At 36.3% G+C, this 23,927-nt stretch overlaps 3 protein-coding genes across 3 annotated transcripts in view; 1 reads left to right on the plus strand and 2 right to left on the minus strand.

Annotated features, from left to right (window-relative positions):
* LOC120421212 (uncharacterized) overlaps positions 1-23,927 on the minus strand; it is a 140,087-nt gene that overhangs the window by 25,477 nt on the left and 90,683 nt on the right. The window contains exons 5-13 of the mRNA XM_039584414.2: positions 13,682-13,863; positions 13,044-13,603; positions 12,757-12,986; positions 7,802-8,005; positions 7,631-7,746; positions 7,430-7,568; positions 6,882-7,363; positions 1,003-1,862; positions 496-938 (exon numbers count right to left, since the gene is read on the minus strand). Coding sequence (XP_039440348.1) covers positions 496-938; positions 1,003-1,862; positions 6,882-7,363; positions 7,430-7,568; positions 7,631-7,746; positions 7,802-8,005; positions 12,757-12,986; positions 13,044-13,603; positions 13,682-13,863 — 3,216 coding nt within the window. The remainder of the gene's footprint in view (positions 1-495; positions 939-1,002; positions 1,863-6,881; positions 7,364-7,429; positions 7,569-7,630; positions 7,747-7,801; positions 8,006-12,756; positions 12,987-13,043; positions 13,604-13,681; positions 13,864-23,927) is intronic.
* LOC120421215 (GDP-D-glucose phosphorylase 1) lies at positions 15,130-16,321 on the plus strand. The gene is made up of 3 exons (XM_039584418.2): positions 15,130-15,285; positions 15,355-15,738; positions 15,797-16,321. Exons 1-3 carry the CDS (start codon positions 15,130-15,132, stop codon positions 16,241-16,243), a joined length of 987 nt encoding a protein of 328 aa, XP_039440352.1. The 3' UTR covers positions 16,244-16,321.
* LOC120421213 (Bardet-Biedl syndrome 5 protein) lies at positions 22,105-23,372 on the minus strand. The gene is made up of 2 exons (XM_039584415.1): positions 23,238-23,372; positions 22,105-23,182 (listed from the first exon to the last, which is right to left on the minus strand). Exons 1-2 carry the CDS (start codon positions 23,291-23,293, stop codon positions 22,168-22,170), a joined length of 1,071 nt encoding a protein of 356 aa, XP_039440349.1. The 5' UTR covers positions 23,294-23,372; the 3' UTR covers positions 22,105-22,167.

A 23,927-nucleotide genomic window follows, 5' to 3' on the forward strand; every position in this document is an offset into this window, starting at 1 on the left:
GTATGGAGACTCGTATGGGTGAACCAATGGCACAAAATAGCTTCCTTGGTCATAGGGAAGGCCACCACAAAGTTTGAGCCAAATAAAAAAATACAAAAAATAAAAATGTTCGAATTCGGCCGTTTTCGTAGATAATTGCTCCTGTGGTTTTTTTTCAGTGGTCCAAATAACCACATTTTTATTGTGGTTAGTTTGAACACATTTTTATGTTTTGCTTTTGGGAGTTTTTGAATGCTCAAGACGGTTTCAAAAAGATCAGAAAGCGAAAAAAATGGGGTTTCCAGCATCAAGGGTTACTGACCAATCTGAATGGAATTAGCAGGATTACTGGCAATATGTCACGGATTACTTTGATTTCCCAGAGTTACTTTCGATTGCCAGAAACCACACGGAAATGCTCCAAATAAATAATAGTTTTGGAATTACTGCCGAGCTTCCAGCATAGTGATAAAAAGTCTTTTGAATTGGATCGACTGACACCAAAATACCACCCACCTGATCGCCAATCCGCACGCCAGCTCTCGCCCCCGGCCCGTTCGGCACCAGGTCCTTCACGTACACGTTATTGTCCGCGCCCTGCACGATACTGATCCCCAGCGTGTACCGCGCCCCTCGCGTATCCTCCCCGCTACTCCCACAATCGGCGATCCCCCCGTCCGAGCTGAGATCGTCCCCACCAAACGGGGTCAACCGGGGCCCGCTCCGAAACAGCACCGACTCCTGACTCCGCGACAGGAACGATCGCTTCCGTGCTAGGGCGGAAGAAGCGGATTGCTTCTCGTTTGGGTTGATGAAATCTTTCACGACGATTACGGAGGTTAGGATCCGGTCGTTGATCGCTGCGCTGCAGCTCAGGTTGTTGAACTTCTCCAGCAGCGTGTCGGAGATGGTTTCGTTGGGCAGGTCAAAGTGGCCACTCTCGCTGCGGATGCTGGACTCTGTTGGGGGGAGAGTAAGACGTTATCAGATGATTATTGTTTTAGGAGGTCGTCCAATACTCACGAATGACACACGCCTTCGGCGACAGCGTCTCCTCGCTACCTCCTCCCAGCTCCTTCTCCTCGATCTTCTCCATAAAGTACATCGATCCTCCGATGCTGCTCTTCATCGACAGCGCATCGTCCACGCTGCTCTCCCGCATCATCCGGTCCGCCTGCTTCCGCTCATAACCTCTAAACATCTCCTCGTCGTCCTCCTCCTCATCCTCATTAAAACTCCCGTTGGCCAAGTTCTGAAACGAGTTTGCCGAACTCAACGCCCCCCCAGCGTGATCGTACAGGTTGTCAAAAGACTTGTTCAAAAATTGCGTCGAAAAGACGCGCGTCCCCATCTTGACCCGGTTCCGGTTCATGCTGTGCGTGTTCTTCGGCGAGTTGTCCGGCGACATGCTGACGACCTCCGCCGTCGCAAGCCCCAGCGTCGACCCCCCAAACCCAGCCGGGTTCTCATTCTCCTTGTTCTGATTCTGCTGGTTGGCAATCTCCACCGACTGGTTCAACGCCGCCGGAGCAGGCCCCTCAACGGAAGATTTCGACCGCTTCAGCAGAAACTTCTGACGCAACTTCGCCAACCGGTTGTCGTTCAGCATGGACTTCTTCAAGTTGCGCACCCTCAACCCCGTTGACTTCAACGGTTTGTCGATCTTGTCCACGTGCTTGGCGTCGAAGGCGGCCTCGCCGTCCACCTGGGCCACGTCCAGCTTGGCCTTGGGGGGAGCGCCGTCGGTGGAGGAGGCGCTTCGGCCGGGGTCGTGGATTGGGATGTTAAGTTCGCCTGAGAGGGCCTTGATCGAGACGAACGAGTTGCGGAGCTTCATGTAGAACTTGTGGTGCTCGGAGGCGAGGTTGAAGGCGAAGTAGCTCCTGGAAGAGTGGGAAATGAGAAATTTATAAAATTTTGAAATATTACACTTTATTGGTCATTTATTTTGTCATTAAAAAAAAAACATATTTCAGCAATGATTCGACGACTGTTCACGGCTACAAAAACTTTATTATTTTTAAGGAGAAATCGTGCTTGCCATTTCATTAGGGCACATAACTTTTGTAGACAAAAGTGTGTCCCTTTCAAACCTTATGTAAACTGTCATTTGAGGGAAAGGGATACACTATTGTTGACAAAAGTTATGTGCCCTTTTGAAATGTTAGGCTCCAAATGTCCATCTGAAATTCGCAAGAAAGTGCCGCACTCGTCGGTGCCAGTTTTGGTTCAATCGAACGTCATTAGTCAGTGTGCGTGGAACTCGCATGAAACTGAAAAAAATATCGAGTACGGCACTAGAGTTTCAGTTCAAAATTGGCAACGAAACTCGTGCGGAACTAGCGCATTTTTTACACTTTGACAGCTCTGAGTGCGTCACTCAGTGCGGAACTAGCCCTCAAACGAACTTACCACTCTACGAGAAAACACTGAAGATGCATATTTAGCAAATAAGGCAAGGCGGAAAATTAACAAAAGACATTAACATTCAAAACATCAAAAAACTAAATTTATAATCCCAGAATTTAAAAAAAAATAATAAATAAAAATACAATCTAAAAAAACACACAAATAAAACCACATTAAAAAATTCAACAATTCAATTGAAAAAAATCTTAAAAATCAGTTAAAACAAAGTGTAAATAAAGTACATGTATGTGACTGACGGTGCGTTAAAAAATAAAATAAAAGTGAAATATTATCTATAAATTCGAAAAATGTCAAAAACACAAAAACAACAGCAAAAATAAAAAAAAAACTTAAATTTGAAAAATATCAAAAAATTACAAACAGAGGTAAAAAACATTCCCGAAAATTAAAACTCAATGCAATTAAAAATGTAAAAAATACCAAAAATCAAACCATCCACATTAACGACCCCCGGGTCTTTTGTGGTCTCTATTGCAAGTTTCTGCTCGAACCTAGGAGTCCGAAGGCTTGAATGGGGAGAGCACCCAAACCTCTTTCTACTCCTAGGAACCTTCCACCCCAGTGTTTGAACTGACGACCTTTGGATTGCGAGTCCAACCGCCGCCAGCGATTCCACCGAAGTAGGCTTGGTTTGGTGTGTTGTTTGTACTTATGGCATGGAGACGACTCCTACACCTGGAATGACTTAACGGCCTAACAACCAAGGCCGGGACCGACATTTTACTTCCTCATCCGATGGAAGGTTGGAGCAGATGGGAATCGAACCCAGAATCATCCGCTTACAAAGCGGACAGCGTAACCATTCGGCCACGCACTGCCACAAAAAATAACGTAACATTCAAAATATCAAAAAATCAGTACACTTTTCTTAAATTTCAGAATTTTTCAAAATTCAATAAATAAAAAAAGGTTTAAAAAAAACAATAGAGTTCCAAGACAATCAAATAATTATAAAAAAATTAAACGATTCAAAAAAACATATAAACTCCAAAAACAAACAAGAGTTGAAAAATTTAAAAAAAAAACTAAATAAAAAATCTAAAATGAAAGAATACATGAAACAAAATTAAAGTTTCAACAAAATTCTTATACATATTGTTCAATTGAATTGTTGAAACTTTTAATTTTTTTATGTATTCTTTTATTTCAGATTAAACTGTATAATTTTAAAATATCAAGAAAATTCAAAATAATAGAATAGAATAAATTGAATAAAAAAGCTGAAAAAATCATTAAAAAGTAATTTTAATAAATCCGATAATAGAAAAAAATCTAATATTATTTTTTTTAAACAAATGGAAAAATAAAAAGAATGTTCGAAAAATCAATCTTTTCTAAAAAAAATTAAAGTGTACAAAATATTTATCAAACATTAAAAAAAAAAACAAAATTGGAAAAAAATATGTTGAATGTCAAAAATATAAAATCAATAGAATAAAAAAAAACATCTTTATCAAAACATAAAAAAAAATATGTCGGTATGTATTTCACAAAAGTCAACAAATAAAAAAAAATCAAAAACTTGAACAAAAATCTAAACCGTAATTAATTTCAAAGCATTTTGAAAGTTCAATAAATATATACAAAATAAAAAATGTAAATATTTAAAAAAAATTAATCATTTTTCTTTGAGCAACAAAAAAATATAAAAATTTAATGAATAAAAAATTGAATAAACAGCAAAAATATTCAAAAAAAAATCAATTTAACAAAATTTCAAAAATATCCAGGTATATATTGAAAAAATCTAAACAATATAAGAATTTGAAAATTATACTTTAAAAAGTTCTAAACAAAAACTAATTAAATAACTAAAAAATGAAGTTAATTTTGATAAATAAAGATAAAATTTTAAAATATAAATCATTACTAATTAAATAATCAAATAAAGGTTGAAAAATGTAAACAATTTCATTAAATAAAAAAAAATTAAAACTTGAGAAAAATAAGCAATTTAATTTAAATAAAAATCCTTGAAATCTCAAATATCAAAACAAATAAAAAAAACGTTACTTAATCTACCTTTAGGTGGTTGGTGCCTTCCTCAAATTCATAAAGTCAATACATTTAGTAAAAATAGCAACATTCCTCTTTAACATGTTTAACAAATCAACTTTATTACTCATTTCTTTTGATAGGGTTCGCAGACCTTCAATATTTCTGGCTCATCGGCAAGTTCTGATAAAAAACCTATCCAACGATAGTTCACATGGAAGATTCAGACAATATTTCTATCACAATATCTGAAATCCGGCCTCCAAAAAGTGTATAAATAACACTTAAGTGCTAATAACTTTTGATAGGGTTGTCAGATCCTCGATGTTTTAGGCTTATTTGAAAGGTCTTTCGATTATCTAACTAACGACGTGTCACATGATGGACCCGGACATCATTTTTATTGAAATATCTGAGATCCGGCCTCCAAAAAGTGTATAAATAACACTTAAGTGCTAATAACTTTTGATAGGGTTGTCAGATCTTCAATGTTTTAGGCTCATTTGAAAGGTCTTTCAATTATCTAACTAACGACGGGTTGCATAAGGGACCCGGACATCATTTTCATTGAAATATCTGAGATCCGGCCTCCAAAAAGTGTATAAATAACACTTAAGTGCTAATAACTTTTGATAGGATTGACAGATCTTCAATGTTTTGAGCTCATTAGAAAGGTCTTTTTAATACCTTTCTGAAAATGTATAACATGATAGGTTTTCTTGCAAAAACCACCCTTTTTACAATCTTCCGGACATACGCAAAAATCGTTTTTTTAGCATAACTTTTGAAGTACTTAACTAAACTTGCTGATTTTAAATAGAGACCTATGGGACCCCAAGACGGATCGAATGAGACTAATACGGTCAAAATCCGTTCATCCAGTCCGGAGATAATCGAGTGACAATTTTTTTGTCCACCCACCTACACACACGCACAGACATTTGCTCAGAACATGATTCTGAGTCGATATGTATACGTGAAGGTGGGTCTACGAGGTCAAACTAATAAGTTCATTTTCCGAGTGATTTTATAGCCTTTCCTCAGTAAGGTGAGGAAGGCAAAACAATTAAAAAAAATACAAATAAATTTAGAAAATAAAAAAAAGAAATGGGCAAAAACATACAAAATAAAACGCTGTTTTTTAGTTATTAAGAGATTTTAGTTAGTTTTTATTGTTTTTAGTTTTTTTATGTTTTTTTTTTGAATTTATTTATTTGTTCGTAATTCTTTGAATATTGATTATTTTTAATTTGTTTAAATATTTTTTAAATTTTAGCGATTTATTTTTTTCATTTTTTATGATTTTTTTAAATTTTTTAAAATTTAATTGAATTATTTATATTTTTCAACATTTATTTAATTTTTAATTTGCTGTTGTTTTTATGTTTTAAACTAAATAATCTGAATTAAGAAAAATGAACTTGTTTTTTTAAATATCCTGAGTTTTTCAATTGTTTGAATTTTTAAATTTGTTTTTCTTAAGTTTTTTACTTTTTAGTTTTTTTTTTAATTCTTATATGGTTTTGGTTTCTTTTAAGACTTTGATATTTTCAAAATAAAAAAAATCAAATATGTCAAAGTCTTAAAAGAAATTACAACAAAATAAGATTTAAAAAAATAAAATGCAAAAAAATAAACAAATACAAATTTTAAACATTTAAACAATAAAAAACTGAAGATATAAAAAAGACAAGTTCATTTTTATAAATAAAAATATTTTTTTAAAGTATAGACAACAATAAATGAAAAACTTAATAAAAATACAAACATTTCAATAAAATTTCAAAAATAACACATTTATTCAAAAAATTGAAAAAAATTACAATTTAAATAAAAAGAAATCCTTATAAATTTAAAAATATCACAACAAATTGAAAATAATCAAAATTTAAAGAAATACAAAAAAATAATAAAAAATGAGACATGATGCTTTTTATTTTTTGATCTCTTTTTCTGTTTTCTAACTTATTTTTATTTATTGAATTTTACTATTTTTTTATCAAGACAAAATAAAAAAAAATTATAAAAATACTTAAATTTTTAAAATACAAAAAAAAATCATAAAAGGTGAAAAAAATAAATGTATAAAAAAAATCAGAATAATTAAAAAAATATAATAAAATCTAGAAAATAAAACATTTAAAAAAAATCAAAGCCATCAAAAAATGAAAAAAATATCCGAGTAAAGTTTGGTGGAGAAAAAATGAAAGAAAATGGCGTATAAACTTTTTGACAGCTAGAAATATTTTGCAAATTCTTAGACAACAGCCAACTGTTTAATTATAATTTAGTTCCAGCTTTCAAAATGTTTATCCGCCCTTTTCATATGTTGCTTCACAAATTTGTCCACACATTTCGATCAATTTTTTGATGAAATTTGACTTTGTTGTGAAAAATATAGAAAAGTTCTGATGGATAATTTTGACAATCTAATAGACTGAATAAAAAAATACAAATAACAAAAAAGCTGTACTCACTTCCTCCCGTCCATCCGCAGCTTGTACTTGACGCGGCTCTTATCCTTCGGGCTCAAGCTCTCCGTTCGCCGCACCACCACGCAAAACACGTGCTTCGAGAAGCAAATGTTCTCAATCTCCAGCCAGTCGAAGAACGCGTACAGGTGGCGCTGGTAGGAGTTCTTCCCGTTGCTAAACTCCTGCTGGGTGCACTTGGGACTGAACTTGAGGTTCCGCTCGAAGATGGCCACGCCGGACAGCGAAATCGCCACGTACACCTCCAGCGTCATGTTCTCCTCGGTGGTCCAGGAGGCGCTGTACAGATGGAGGCCGTACTCCTTCAGCTCCTGCACGTACCGGATAAAGTTGTGCTCGGCCTCGAGCTGGTGCAGGCCGCGCTTGCAAAAGTGCGAGTTGCGCAGGTATTTCGCGAGTTCCTTCTTTTTGCGGTAGACCTCCTCGGGGAGGTAGTGCGAGATGCTGAAGTACTCGGCGTATTTCATCTGAAAGATGGAATAAATGTTAGAAGGTTTTGGAAATATTTCCGAGTGTGAAACATTTCAACGCACGTGCTCTTTGAAGCTGCCAACTTCGACCTGGAGGGCGAGTCCGCCAAGGGCTATCAGGTCGTCCTCGGAGCAGAGAACTTGCCGTTCTAGGATGCTTTTGCGCAGCTGCAGGTACAACAGGTGGCGCGATTCCAGACAGCTGTGGGGGATAAAAGCTTGTTAGTTGAGCTTTATCCTGCAATGTGAGAGAGGTTATGTTACCTAACGCCTCGCAGCGTTGGCAGGAAGAACTTTATCCTAAGATAGAGGGTGAAAACGACGTTCTCTCCGAGTACGGAAGATTTCTTCGATGTGTTGACCCAGATTTGGGGGGCGACCTGTGAAAATTGACAGTTTGAGAACCGAACATAACCTCAAAATGAGCTGGAGTACCTTGTAGATCTTCAGATCGTGCGGCAGGAAGACAAAGTCGCCGCCGATGAGGGCGCACAGCCCGAGGAAGAAGTTCTCCGCCAGCTGCTCCATCCGGACGATCGCCTCGAAGACCTGGCGGGCCACGGTGGTGGTGGGACTACACAGCACGTTCACCTTGGTACCGTTCAGAAGGAGAATCGTAACGGTTCGGCGGTGCTGAGTCTGAAAACGATGTTTTGAGGTTAGATTTTGAATACCGTGTTGATTATTGCATGCGATCGTAATTTCTCGACTCACGATCGAGATTTCTCGATAGTAAGATTACGACTCACCATCGACAAATTACGACTTACCATCGAGAAATTACGATCGTAATTTGTAATACAATTTTTTGATTTTTTTTTATTCAAACGGAATATTTAAAAATAAATCTGAGTTCAATATTTTTATTGTGAAAAAATAAGAATATTTAAAATTTTAAAAAACTTCAACATTTTCCAAAATTTCAAAAGTTTTAAAAATGTCTATTATTGGAAAATCTCAAAAATTTCAAAAAATCCAAAATTTAAAAAATTCAAAAAAAACAAATTTTGAACATTTTAAAAATTTCATAAATTTCATAAATTTCATAAATTTCATAAATTTCACAAATTTTATAAATTTCATAAATTTCATAAATTTCATAAATTTCATAAATTTCATAAATTTCATAAATTTCATAAATTTCATAAATTTCATAAATTTCATAAATTTCATAAATTTCATAAATTTCATAAATTTTATAAATTTCATAAATTTCATAAATTTCATAAATTTTATAAATTTCATAAATTTCATAAATTTATTAAATTTATTAAATTTATTAAATTTATTAAATTTATTAAATTTATTAAATTTATAAAATTTATAAAATTTATAAAATTTATCAAATTTAATAAATAAATTTAATAAATTTTATAAATTTAATAAATTTAATAAATTTAATAAATTTATTAAATTTATTAAATTTATTAAATTTATTAAATTTATTAAATTTATTAAATTTATAAATTTTATAAATTTTATAAATTTCGTAAATTTCATAAATTTAATAAATTAACGAAATTTCTGAAATTTATGAAATTTATTAAATTCACGAAATTTATAAAATTTATAAAATAACAAGCTATCCCCGGCAAACTTCGTCCTGCCCTTTTTTGGTTTGTTTTATGTAAAATGAAGAACTTTGCACTCCAAACATCTGTTGTTCTTTTTTCTTTGTTTTGTCATTATAGATTGGTCTATCTTTTTTATCTGTAATTCATACCTTAATGTAACTTTTTTTGACTCATCACACTTCTTATCTATGGTCATTTTGAATAGTTGTCTTTTTAATTGAGATTCGTATCCTTCTTATTTTTCTCTGCCTTTTTTATATTGTTTTCTTTCTTTTGTTAAGAAGGATGAATTCTTGTTGAATCCACTTTTTGTTCTGATTTTCTCTTCTCTTTTAAATTTCTTTTCCCAAGAGTTTGTTTTCTTTTTTTAATTTTTACTTTCATAAAGCAGTTTTGCTTTTTCTTCCCTTTTCTTTCGTGAATCTGATTTTTGTACTCTTTTTTTAAAGGTACCCTTTTTTTTAAAGGTACCCTTTTCTAAGGAACAGCTTGTTGTTGTTTTCTCATGTCCTGTTGCACTTTTTTACATTTTAGTACACTATTCGATTTTCATTAAAAAAGAACTTGAAAGAGTTCCGTTGTTGGACATAAACTGCAAGTTGTTTGTTTTCTTTCTGTCTTTTGTATTGAGTTTAGTTTATACTTCTTTTTGACCTTTTTTGCATCATTTTGTGTTCGCTTTCAGACATATTTTTCTTTTTTGACAATATCACAAATATCATTTGCTACCTTATTTTTTTCTGTCGTTATCAGCCGATTTTTTTTTGCATTTGCTTTTGTCCTCATTCTGTTTTGTTTTCATTTATCTTATTTTTTTACCTGTTCCTCAATCCTAAAATAAATGTTCCTCAATCCTAAAATAAATGTAAATGTAAATCATTTATTTTTTTTAGATCTTTCGTAAATACTCACAACTATATCATCATTTCTAGACTTTTTTTTGATTAGGTCCTATAAACATATGTAAACATTGAGTGTATCCCTTTCACACCTTATGTCAAAGTCCATCGGAGTAAGCGGGATACACTCAATGTTTACATTTGTTTATAGGACCTTATCAAAAAAAAGTCAAGATTTGTTTTCATAGCTTTTTATTTCTTGTTCCTTTTTACTCACTTAAATATTACTAAACCTTTTGACATTTGTTTTTTTTTCTTTTAACTTTTCTTGACGCCTCCAATGATCAATATTTGTTTTTTTGAACCATTTCCCATACAAACGACAGGTGTTCCGGAATCGGTTCCAGAGTGGCCAAAGTGTCAATTAGTTAGCGTATAAACCTTCCTTGGGCTTACACGAACCTAACGCAACAAAAAGCGCCTCGATCCGACGTTCCGTGTTCAACTGATTCGCGTTCGAACAAAACCATCGAAATTTTTTATATATATAGAATTAAATTAATTTATTAAATTTATTAAATTTATAAAATTTATCTAACTTATTAAATTTATTAAATTTAATAAATTTAATAAATTTAATAAATTTAATAAATTTAATGAATTTAATAAATTAAATAAATTTTATAAATTTAATAAATTTAATTAATTTTATAAATTTTATAAATTTTATAAATTTTATAAATTTTATAAATTTAATAAATTTAATAAATTTAATAAATTTAATGAATTTAATAAATTAAATAAATTTTATAAATTTAATAAATTTAATTAATTTTATAAATTTTATAAATTTTATAAATTTTATAAATTTTATAAATTTAATAAATTTAATAAATTTAATAAATTTAATAAATTTAATAAATTTAATAAATTTAATAAATTTAATAAATTTTATAAATTTTATAAATTTTATAAATTTTATAAATTTTATAAATTTTATAAATTTTATAAATTTTATAAATTTTATAAATTTTATAAATTTTATAAATTTTATAAATTTTATAAATTTTATAAATTTTATAAATTTTATAAATTTTATAAATTTAATAAGGCCGTTGCAAATATTTTTTGAAGTTTATGTCCCTCGACTCTGACCAAAATCAAGGGGGGGGGGGGCAAAAAAATAAAAAAGTATAAAAATTTAAATTACGAGCCATGGTTTCAACATTTTTATTTGAAAAGTGTTTTAAAATGCATTATACTGCCCCTGATCGCATAAATGTCCCATATGCATTTTCATCGATTTCGAGTTATTGATGCAGTTTAGTTCAAAATTGTGTGTTCTTTCGAAAGAGCCTATAACATCCAGTACTTTGTCCTAGAAATCAGGAGAAAATCCATTTTTTCGCGAAAACTTAACACGTAGCCTTATGTATGGGACAAACTTCAAATGCGTTTTTCTCAGCTTGCTGTTTTTGCATATGGGACATTTATGCGAACATGGGCAGTATACACCTGTCCAGTTGTTTTGCCATCATGAGTTTCCAAAATATCTAAGTATTGACGAAAATTTTATTTTTGGCGAAAAATAAAATTTTTGCGGTTTAAAAAAAAAAATTGAATTTCATAAAAATTCAAAACATTTTTAAACAAGCCCAAACATGCTAAATATGATTATCAATGCAGAAAAATGCATTTTAGATTGTTTTCAGTTGATTAGACTTCTATTTTCATGGAAATTTTGAAGTTTTTTGGAAAAATATGTTTTTTGCCCCCTGATTTTTCAGACCAATTTTAAAGGGGGGGGGGGGGGGGGGGCCGACATAAACTTTAAAAAATATTTGCAACGGCCTAAATTTAACGAATTTAATAAATTTAATAAATTTAATAAATTTAATACATTTAATAAATTTAATAAATTTAATAAATTTAATAAATTTAATAAATTTAATAAATTTAATAAATTTAATAAATTTAATAAATTTAATAAATTTAATAAATTTAATAAATTTAATAAATTTAATAAATTTAATAAATTTAATAAATTTAATAAATTTAATAAATTTAATAAATTTAATAAATTTAATAAATTTAATAAATTTAATAAATTTAATAAATTTAATGATTTTAATAAATTTCATAAATTTCTTAAATTTAATAAAATTCATAAATTTAAAAAAAAATAATTTCCAAAATTTTGAAAAAAATACCACCTATTTTTTAAGGAAAAAAATCTTTAAAAAGAATAATATTTTTTTACTCTTAGAAATTTATTTAAAAAATTCAAAGAAATTTCGATTGAATAAAAAGTAAGTAACTTTAAAAAGTAAGTAACTTTAAAAAGCCAAAAACAAATTAACAAAAATATTCAATTTTAAAAATACAGAAAAAAATAATTTAAAAAATATTCAACTTAAAAATAAACATGGAAATTGGTTAAAGGACCAATAATTCCCCTCTCCTTCCTTTTATGATTGTTACAGCTACCTATCTTTATATTTAACAAGCTCTTCCCGGCAAACTTCGTCCTGCCCTCTTTTGGTTTCCTGACGTTTCTTGCTTGTTTGCTAATTCAGCCTCCTGTGATCAAATTTTGTTTTTACGCAGCTTTTCCCATACAATTTGCCGATGCTCCGGAATCGGTTCCAGAGTGACCAAAGTGTCAATTAGTTAGCGTAAGAACATTCCTTGGGCTTATACGAACTCAACGCAACAAAGAGCACCTCAATCCGACGCTCCGTATTGAACTGATTCGCGTTCGAACAAAATAGTCGAAATTTTTTATATATATAGATTTTATGTTTCTTCTGCTAATGTTTCTTAAACGCTTTTTTAAAAATTTTAAATTTTTTGAAATTTTTAGAACTTTTAAATTTTTTTAAAAATGTTAAAATTTTTAAATTTTTTAAAATTTTTGAAATTTTAGAAACTTTTAAAATTTTTGTATCTTACATCTTGTAAGATTCCGCCAACTTACCTTCGCATCCGTCAAATCGATCACCTTGGCCGGTGCGTGGGCATTCCGCACAAACTCCGGCCCCTTGGAGGAGTCCATGATCACCGGAGCTTCCGAACCACCCCTTCCAACCTCATCCATCCCGTCAATCCGACTGCTGGACCGTCCCATCGGGTAGTGCTGCTGGTACCTCCGATCTTCGTTCTGGTTCAGATTTGCTTGCGATTTCGGACCGAGCGGAGCGCCAAGATCTGCGAAAAGTTTCAAAGGTTAGAAGAGTTCAAAATGGCGACCTTCAAGATCCTCACTTGGCATCGACGTCGCGTTGAAGCTCATCTCGTCCAGCTTGCGCTGGAAGTCGTTCCCGCCGTCGTCCAGCAGGTTCAGCTGGTTGGTCGACTTGGACGGGATCAGCCGGTGCAGCCGGCCCATCATCTCCTGCCGCTGCTGTACCTCGGCCATCTTGACCTCCACCATCGTCACGTCGATGGTGTTCCGGCGGGAGTCGTTCCGCTTCCGCAGCGCCTCGTTGTGCCTCCGCCGGACCACGTGCAGCTTCTTCGGGTCGCCGCTTTCCGCGGCCCGGATGCTCTTGGAGTACCCGATGGTGGCGTAGTTCCGCGCCGGTTCCAGCTTGCTGGATTCAGTTGGTCGCGGCAGCGACCGGAACTTGGCGTCCCCGGCGGGAACGGGCGGTTCCGCCCGCTTGACCCGCAGATTCGCCGTCGAGCCAAAGTAGCGGGCCTGCTCCAGGTCGTGCCCGCTGATGGTGATGCCGTAGTTGATCGGTGCAACCGGCTGCGCCGGTTTGTTTCGCTGAACGTCCAGCTCGCCGTGGTCGGAGCTGCGACCCGAGTCGGTGTCGCTTCTGCAAGAAAAAATAACGGGTTTGAACGCACTCTTTCGCATGCATTGAACGCACCCTTGCGTGCCGCATTGAACTCACTTTTGCTCCTCGTACGATTCGGTCATCTGTTTGGGCTGGATGTGCAGCTGGGTGCGGGGTTGCTGGAACGGCTTGACGTCGACTCGCGTTGATACCGATGCGACCACCTCCTTGAACAGGTCGATCACCATGTGCGAGAACGGCTTGTACAGGTGGTGGTTCTTGCAGTAGTCGGAGATTATCTGTGGAAGGTAGCAGTAATGGTTGGTTGAGTTTGTGGTACCTAATCAGTTGAGTTATCTATCAACTAAGAGTGAGTAAGATGCAACCCCATCGCACAACCCACTTGAAAAGTGCAACCCTGATAACACCGCAATCAGTCCCGCTCCAAACCCGCACAAAGTCGCACACGCAAAATGCCACCCTGGCACCGTCCAAAGTCGCTCGAGCGCCCGCAAACCTGGCACTCGTTCAAGGCGATCGATCCGGACACCAGCCAGCTGGCCCGCTACCACGTGCAGGACCTGCCCGAGGAGTGCCGCGAGGAAGCCGTAGACCTACTCGGACGACACTTCCTGCCGGATGAGCCGCTCTGTCGGGCGCTACGAATCCCGGAAGATCCGGCGAGCCGTTCGGAGCTTCAGCGGATCTGGAGGGAGCTGACCGGCCAGCGGATCGCGCAGGTTTGCTACCGGGAAGCGAGTGACGAGATCGTTGCGCTGGACTTGCTAAACGTGGTCGGGAAGGGAGATCGTTTGGAGGTTCAGAGTGAGCGACTTGGGCGGGTCTTCAAGGTTGGTGAACTCTTGTGCGAGGGAGGTGATCTGTTTGAGAGGTACAAGGCGGAGTTTTTGTTATCTTCGGGAGGACTTTTGGTGACACCAAAGTATCGGGGGTTCAAGATTGCGACGGAGATGTTGCGGACTAGAAGAGTTATCTGCGAGGCAATGGGGTTGAAACTTAGTGCAACGGTGTTTACGAGTCCTGGGTCGCAAACTGCAGCGAAAAAAGTTGGTTTCAAGGAAGAAGTGGTCATGAGCTATGAAGAATTGAGGACAGAACATGATTTTCCAGAAGTAAACTACAAATTTGTTAAATTGATGACATTGTTAGTCGAATAACAAAAAATACTTCATGTGGAAAAGTTGCACCCAAATCAAGCAACTCTGACATAAAATGTCATCTTACTGATTGACAGCTGTTCAATGACAAAATGCAAACTCAACGTTTTGTCCCAGTTGGAAAAAGTATTGTGAAAATTGCCAAATAGACAACAAGTGGTTGGAACTTTAAATTTGAAATATTTCAAATCAATTAAGAGAGGAGAAAATAGTTCTCTCTCTCAAAGTTTTACCTATTACTCAAGGAAAAACTTAGATGTAAACAAACAGTCGAGCAAACGTGTCTAGTTGTGTGCTGTGTCTTGCCAAAAGTTCCTCATTTTTTTACGATTTCAACAAAAAACCCCAAAAATTCTCGCGAAACATTTCCCCACCACGCGCCGCACCATGTCCACCCCAATCGATCTCCCGAATCTCCGCGCCACCATCGAATCCCGCTGGTCGGAACTGCACACCAATCCGGACCATCGTAACATTTTTCGCTACCAGCTGGCCATCGAACGAGAGCGCACTCTCCCCGGTCGGTTCGGCTTTCTCACGCAGGTAAGTGCTTTGAACGCAAGCTTGCACGCAAGTGGTGAAATGTTTCCACACTTTTGCGAAATATTTCAGCTGAACCCGAAACGAATGACGGAGCGTCGAAAGCCGGAAGTTATCCGCAGTTTGCGGCCACCGTTCGAGCCGGAACGGTTCCACTTCAACAAGGTGGACGAGCGGGAGGTGATGGGCGAGGTCCGGATTGGGGACACGGCGGTGTCTTTGTTGATCAACAATAGTCCGCTGACGGAGTTTCACACGCTGTTGGTGCCGGAGCGGGGGGCAAATTTGGCGCAGGTTCTGACGAAGGGGGGCGTGGAGGCGGCGGTCAGGATTATGCTGGAGTTCAAGGAGATTGACTACCGAATTGGGTTCAATAGCCCTGGAGCGCTGGCGTCCGTGAATCACCTGCACCTTCATTTGCTGTTGGTGAAGCATCGACTGTACGTGGAAGATGCCGTGAGTTCGGTTGACGTTTCTCTTGAAAACAATCTTTTCACGTTAAATTTTCTTGCAGCCCCTCACCCCACTAGGAAACAACCTCTACCGACTCGACAACTGTCCAGCCAAAGCCTACTGCTTTCAACTAGAAACCCCCTCGTCCGCCCCCAACTTCATCGCCCTAATCTACCGAGCCATCGAGCTGCTCCTGGACGCGGGCATCGCGCACAATCTGTTTTTCACGTGGAACTCCGGTGGGACCGTGCTACGGGCGCTGGTCTACCCGCGGTCCCGACCGTGCGAGTACAAACAGGTGCTGCCGCTGAACGTGGCGTTCTGCGAGCTTAGCGGGTACGTCCCGTTGGCGGACCCCGCGGACTATGACGGCATGACGGAGCGCAGGCTGGAGGAGCACTTTGGGCAGGTTCAGGGAGAGGAGGTTTATCGGGAGGTTGAGCCGCTGTTGGTGGAGGGGTTGAGGGACCTTGGTGAAGGAGGTGAAAGGGGGGAACTGTCAAAGTAGGCAAGGTAGAAAAAATGAAGAGAGAATTTCTAGCAATTTTACTTTGGAAAATAAAGAGTGCAGTTTAAATTTAAAAAAAAAATCATCATGGCGTTTGTGTTTTCACTTTTGACATTTGTCATTTGACTTTTGACTTTCGATTTTCGACATTTGACTTTTGACATTTGAAATTTTACTTTTGACTTTTGTGTTTTTACTTTTGACCTTCGACTTTTGACTTTCGAAATTTGAATTTTGATATTTTATATTTGACCTTTGACTATTTATTCTTCTCTCTTTACTCTATACTCTTTACCCTTTACTCTTTGCTCTTTGCTCTTTGCTCTTTACCCTTTACTCTTTGCTCTTTAATCTTTAAATTTTAACTCTTTTAGATTTCACTCATTAGATTTTTACTCTTTTGTTTTTTGCTCTTTTTATTTTTACGCTTTTAATTGTTACTCTTTAAATTTTTGCTCTATTATTTTTTACTCTTTTTATTTGTACGCTTTCAATTTCTACGCTTTCAATTCCTACGTTTTCATTGCTACGCTTTCGATTTCTGCAACTTTTCAACTTTTCAACATTCCAACTTTTCAACTTTTCAACTTTTCAACTTTTCAACTTTTCAACTTTTCAACTTTTCAACTTTTCAACTTTTCAACTTTTCAACTCTTCAACTTTTCAACTTTTCAACTTTTCAACTTTTCAACTTTAGTTTTTAGTTTTTAGTTTTTAGTTTTTAGTTTTTAGTTTTTTAGTTTTTAGTTTTTAGTTTTTAGTTTTTAGTTTTTAGTTTTTAGTTTTTAGTTTTTAGTTTTTAGTTTTTAGTTTTTAGTTTTTAGTTTTTAGTTTTTAGTTTTAAGTATTTAGTTTTTAGTTTTTAGTTTTTAGTTTTTAGTTTTTAGTTTTTAGTTTTTAGTTTTTAGTTTTTAGTTTTTAGTTTTTAGTTTTTAGTTTTTAGTTTTTAGTTTTTAGTTTTTAGTTTTAGTTTTTAGTTTTTAGTTTTTAGTTTTTAGTTTTTAGTTTCTATTTCGTCTCCTTCCGTTAGGCTCTCATCCAGTGTCCCCAGTGAATTAAAAAAATGGATTGAATTGAGTGTTGGCGATTGAACGCGTAGCGCAGCACGGATTGGTGAATAAATTAGTGATGCTTGATGTAAATGGATTTGTGAGATTTTGTGTGAACGGAAGGATTAAAAGCTTGGGCGAAAAATTAAGCTTTGAATGGGAAAGGAGAAGGGGGGAGGGGAATTGAATTGTTTAATCGGAATTTTAAATGGATTTTGTTTGAGTTGAAAGCGGTGTTTAAGGATTGGCTAATGGATCGAGCAAAATTTAATGTTTAATAATTCATCAAAGACAGAGATTTTAGATTGTTGAATTTTTAACGATGAATGCCTTCAAAAAAGATCCAAATTGTTTAACTTTTAAGGTTTTTTTTCTAGATTTTTTAAATAATGTAAATTCAAAAAATATTCAGAGAATCAAACAAAAGTGAAATTTAACTCAAAAGAGTCAGACGTTTCACGCCTGAATGCATTAGTAAGATCGAAATTTCTCACGAAAATATTGGAAATCGTTCATCGATCTTTCATCTTTCCGATATCTCACGAAAGATGTGAAAAAAGATTGATACTCTTTCGATTTTCTCTCTCAGTGAGTGCTCAGTGAAGTCGTTTTCCTTTCTTGAACGTTTGGTGAATGATGAACGAAATGTTTCAACGGAAAAGTTTGATAACATTTGTGATCATGTTTATCAAATGCTTGACGTAATTCAATTTTGTTTTGACAGATGTCGAATCATTAATCTCTTTTGATAAAGATTCTCACAATGCTACATCAAAAATATGCTTTTTTCCTAAGAAAATCCCAAAGAATCTCACCATTCGGTAAGTATTGCCCTGTCAATCAGCGCAATTTTCGTCTGCCCATTAAACTAAGCATCCGAAAAGCCTTTTCTGCCCCGGCAAGCCAGTCTTCCAGCTTCATGAACTTCACCGGATCATTTTCTCTGATTTTTCGCAAAGGTAGCAACATTTTCCTTCCCATCCGAAAAAAAGGCCCGCTCATACCCCCACACTCATGAGATGAAATCATCTCAATGACCCGAAAGAAGAAAAGGAGCAATAACAGGCGGAAAAAGGGAAACCCGTCTGATATCGCGTCCTGATATGTCTGCCCACCCACACTCGCACACGTGTGCTACCACGTGGACTCCCCATTCATTCATTCATTCCGAGGGTCGGGTTTTGGCTTTGACGAGATGCTGTTTCCTGGGAGGAGGGAGAAAACAAACTTTTTTGCTGGACGCCACCGATAGACGTGGGAAAGTGACCTATGGGCGGTGTTCGGCATATGTGTGTGAGGGTTTAATTACTGTGTTATTAGGGTTTGATGTGCTTTACGAGTTCGGGAAAGTTGTTTTTAATAATTTTGAAAACTGTAGGCAATGTTATGATAGCGATGTGCAACTTTGTAAAACTACACACTACAAGTGGATGAAATGTTTCATCAGCCGACATTGACAGGCCACAGTCGTTTTCACATCCTTAACGTTTCAATTTTGACAGCATACATGGGTTTGACATCTGTCACAACAAAGTCGAATCGCGTCGAACATTTGATCGACAAAGATTGCTTTAACTTTAACTGATGAAAAATTTCATTTTTCATCCACCAAAAATACGAATGTGACAAATTGACATTTGGCTAAGAAGTGTCGATCTCCGCCAAACTTTCACCGACATGGCATGTGTTTTTTCCGATGAAACATTTCAACGAAATCCATCAATAATATCAGATTAACCATGCGGCTTTGGTGTTTTTGAAACATTTCTTCATTTCACGTGCCATATCGGTGAATCTATGAAGTCTTTTAACCCTCTACAACATAACCCCGCCTTTAGACGGGCTTCGATCTAAAAAATCGCCAAAAATCATTTTCCCAACCGATTTTTGATTTTTATAGAAGAAGAACTCTTAAAATTTTAGAAAATTTCAGGGTCGGAAGTTTAACTTGTTTTATGTGACTTTGCCAATATTTTTTTTTTAATTTATATTTATTCAGATTTTCTTTGCCATTTACATTCATTCAGTTAAAATATTATTGAGTGTCCAATCACAATCGATGACTTTTCACCTCAATTTTAAATACTAGCAACTTTTATTTATTCATGAAATATTGTAGCTTTCGCTATTCAGTGAATTCAAATGTAGGAGTTCCTACATGTACAAAAGGGAAAAGGGATACCTTAAAACTAATTTATCCAATGTTTTTAAAAATGTATTTTTTTTAGTGTCAACTTTGGCTGTGTTTTTACTAACATTTCCTATATTTTCAGTAAAAAGAAGTATGCAGTAATTTTTGTAGTGTCCCAGACTATGCCTCTACGATTTTTTTTGCAATTTAAATGATGATGGTGCCATTCTATAGCAAAAAATGTGAAAAACCTGCAAAAATTGAAAAAGTGGTTTTAAAAACGTGAAAAAATTGGATAGGAAAAATGTAATTATGTTAGGTGGTAGAATAGGCCAAATACTACCAAAAACAAACATAAACTAAACAAGATAAATGCAAATTAAAATACTAAAAATAAAACAAGAAAAACATAAAACAAGAGAAGTAAAGTTTTTTGTAGAACAAAAGTTGCTCAAAATGACCTCTTGAACAAGTGAAAAATAAAAAAATCGAAAAGATTATTACAGTCTCCAAATCTTCCTAGTCTCCACATTTTTACAGCTTACAAATCTTTAAACTCTTCAAATCTTCAAAATCCCCAAATTTTAAAAGTCTCCAAATCTCTTAAGTCTTGGAGACTGTTTGAAGTCTGCAAATCTTTAAAGCCTCTTAAACATAAAAGTCTCCAAATCATTACAGTCTCCAAATCTGCTAAGTCTCCACAATTTTTCAGTCTCCAAATCTTTGAAAGTCTCCAAATCTCTTAAAATCTTAAAATCTCTTATGTCTCCAAATCTTTAAAGTTTGATGACTCTTCGAAGCTTGATAGCCTCCAAATATTTGAAGTTTCCAAATCATTACACAGTGGTCCAGATCGCAAAATTAAGTGGAAAATGGATTTTCCGAAAAATGGTGACGTTTTGGAGCTTTGGTGTCTTCAGAAGAGTTGTTGCAAATGGAAAGGGGCAACTTTTGGTTTGGTTTAAAATTAGGGTGGTTCACGATTAGGGTGATTTTGAAAATCTAACTTTTCAGGAATATTTTTGGGAATTTTTATGTCTTCTAAAAAGTTGTTGGGCTGGCCAATTCAAGCAACTTTGTCGAAGACACCAAAATTTTATCTCGTAATCTACGCCTTCTATGACCAAATTTATAGAAAGCATCTGAGCAAACCTTCAAAAATCAGTTTTTTGAACGTGGCAATTCAGGGTTAGCATGTCAATTTGGACTTAAGGGTCAAAAGTTACAGCCATTTTAAGGTAAAAAAGATGCAAATTTAAAACTTAAATATCTCGAAAAGGCGCAAGCCAAATTTTAAGCACTAGGTTGCATTTGAAAGAGGAGATCCAGCACTACAAACGCTGAAAAAATCTCAGGGGTGTTTTTCTTTAAACTTGAGATATCTTCATTTGAAAAAGTCTAATTTTCAAGGGAAAACCATATGGGACCACCCTAACGAAATTCGAAAATTGTCCAAATATATGTTTTTCCATGTAATTTTGCCCGCTGAATCTGAATCTGCCCTCAGAATTGAGCCAAAATGTCAACAAATCGATTTTTGGTCATATTTTGGGTTTAAATGATAATTTTACATGGAAACCCAAAATATGACCAAAAATCGATTTGTTGACACCCTAATTTTAAACCAAACCAAAAGTTGCCCCTTTCCATTTGCAACAACTCTTCTGAAGACACCAAAGCTCCAAAACGTCACCATTTTTCGGAAAATCCATTTTCCACTTAATTTTGCGATCTGGACCACTGTGCATTACAGATACAATTGTTAATTTGATTTTGGTTAACCGCGGTGGATTTTCTTGAAATAATTCGAACTGTCAAAAATCCACCAAAGCATCTACCACATTGATTACACAAAAAACTGTGGTAGAAAAGTATCCACCGCGATCTACCGCGATCAATTTTTGACAGTTCGACGCCAACGAATTATTTCAAGAAAATCCACCGCGGTTAACCAAAATCAAATTAACAATGCAACTACAATGTTGGTGGATTTTTTTGAAGCGTTTCATCTGTAAGGTTACTCGTGCCATGTCAGTGAAAAGTTCGACGAGGATTGACACTTCATCGCCAAACGTCAGCCTGACATGTGTCATTGAATTTGTGCGATGAAATGTTTCCAAAACATCTACCAAAATTGTATGTTTAACAATACGGCTAGGTTGTTTAAGCTTTAATACAGTCTGACTGATGAAATATTTCATTTTTCAAATTGAACACATTCGAATTGAGTGCACATTTCAAGCTGGCAATTGTGGAAAGAAGCCTCGATCCCCGCTAAAATTTTCACCGCCATAGCAGGTGAAGGAGCCATTACACTGCGGAAAACAAACAAACAAACTCGCACTTTTTGACAGTTTGCCCGGATTTGTTTGTACAAACGTCAGCCTGCATAACGTCATGATTCGAAATCCGGACACATAACATTTTCGTTATAGCTGACAAAAAATCATGTAATAAGTTGGAAATGAAGAAATATCATCAGGATGTAGTATAAACAGTCAGTTTTAAGAGAATGCATGCAAAATATGTCTTTTCTAACAATTTTTCAGTTTAACAATGCGGTTTTGGCGTTTTTGAAATATTTCATAATTTCACGTGCCATGTCGGTAAACTGAAGAAATTCTTGAATCATTTTTAATTTTGTCATGCACAAGCCTTCAATTGTTTCTTGTTTGCAATTTTATTTAAAATTAGTAAGATTCTTAAGAACTACAACTTGTTTTTTATACACGCAATCAACTCATTCACATCGCCGACGACCCCGTCGCCGAGCTCGGCACCACCTCCCACAGATCCTTCAGCGTGTACCCCTCCTTGATCGCCTCTATCGCGAACCCCAACTCCTTACAGTACACCGGCCTACGCCGCCCATCAGCTCCCAAAACCCCCTGCGCCCCATCCGAGTCCGCCAGATACGCCGTAAACTTGCTGTTGATCTCCCCCACCCCGGACTGGTCCAACTCCTCAATATCGTCGATCGACTCCGTCGCCGGTCGCACCGTGTCCGGCTTGGGCTCGTAAAACACCCCAAACAACGGCGTTTCCGTGTACACACTGTGCAGCGACAGCAACTCCTTGTACACGTCGGTCAGCTTGTCCTGCGGGTCGATGCGGAACCCCAGCACGTACGACCCGGCCGTCTCCAGCGTTTGGATGACCAGCGCCGGTCCGTACTTGGACTCGCGGATGCGCACGTTCGCGATCTGCATGTACGGCAGCGAGATGTTGAAGCTGTTGTTCATCTCGGCGAACCAAACCAGCCGGACGTTGCTCAGGATGAAGATCCCCAGATTACCCTGGTCACTCGACAGGTTCCACACGCCGCTGATCGTGTTGAAGACCTGCTCCTGGGCCAGCACCATCAGCTGCCCGCCACTCACAATCGCCGACCTCAGCTTCAACTCGCGGTACAGAAACGACGCCTGGTACAGCCGGTAGATGTCGAAGATGGTCGAGAAGTGCTTCGTGTTGTTCGCCGTCAGATTGGTGAAGATGAACTCGAACCGCGAGTTGTTACCGACGCTCAGGATGTGCAGCGCCTGGGTCGTTCCGCGCACCTTGGACACCACCGTCTTGGTGTTCATCGTGAGCACGCACGTGAACCCGATCGACAGGCTGAACCGGCTCGACGTGACCGAGTACCAGATGATGCGCAGGTTCGTGACTAGCAAGCGGCCGCGATCACCGAGGTTGCCCTTGGTGTCCTCGATGGAGTCGAGAATCTCCAGGATCTTTTCGCCGCTGCGAATCGTTTTGACACTGCAAATTAAAATCAATTTAATGCCGGATTTTACCATAAAAGATCGTGTCCTACATGAAGCTGATGTCGAACTTGATCTCGCGATCCTCCCAAACGGGCTTCTGGTTCATGGCGATTTTCGTGGTGAGCAGACTACTCCAAGTGATGGACTGAAGAAATTGTAAACAGTAAACGATTGTTACCGTTTGTTTGGGGTTCCCGAGGTATCCAAGGGAAACGAAGACTGCGTACTGCGCATGTCCCTTCTCTTTTAAGATTCAAACTCCGAAAGCTTCGAAGACTCATCAAATTTTTAAGATTTGGAGACTTTTAAGATTTTAAAGATTTGGAGACTTAAAGTGGAGAAGATTTTGAGATTTTAATGATTTAGAGAATATAATGATTTGAAGAGTTTCAGGATTTGGAGACTATCAAGCTTCGAAGACTCACCAAAATTTAAAGCATTAAAGACTTCTAAGACTTTAAGGCTTTAAAGTATTGAAGACTTTAAGAGATTTGGAGACTTTCAAAGATTTGGAGACTGCAAAATTGTGGAAACTACGAAGATTTGGAGACTGTAATGATTTAGAGACTTTCAAGATTTAGAGGCATTTGCAGACATAAAAAAGTTGGAGACTTACAGGATTTGGAGACTTTAAAAATAAGGAACCTTTGAAGATTTGGAAACATTAAAGAGTTGGAAACTGTAAAAATGTAGAGACTAAGAAGATTTGGAGACTGTGATGATTTGGAGACTTTAAATTT

This window comes from Culex pipiens, chromosome 1 (genome assembly GCF_016801865.2).
Source record: "Culex pipiens pallens isolate TS chromosome 1, TS_CPP_V2, whole genome shotgun sequence".
Lineage (NCBI taxonomy): Eukaryota > Metazoa > Arthropoda > Insecta > Diptera > Culicidae > Culex > Culex pipiens.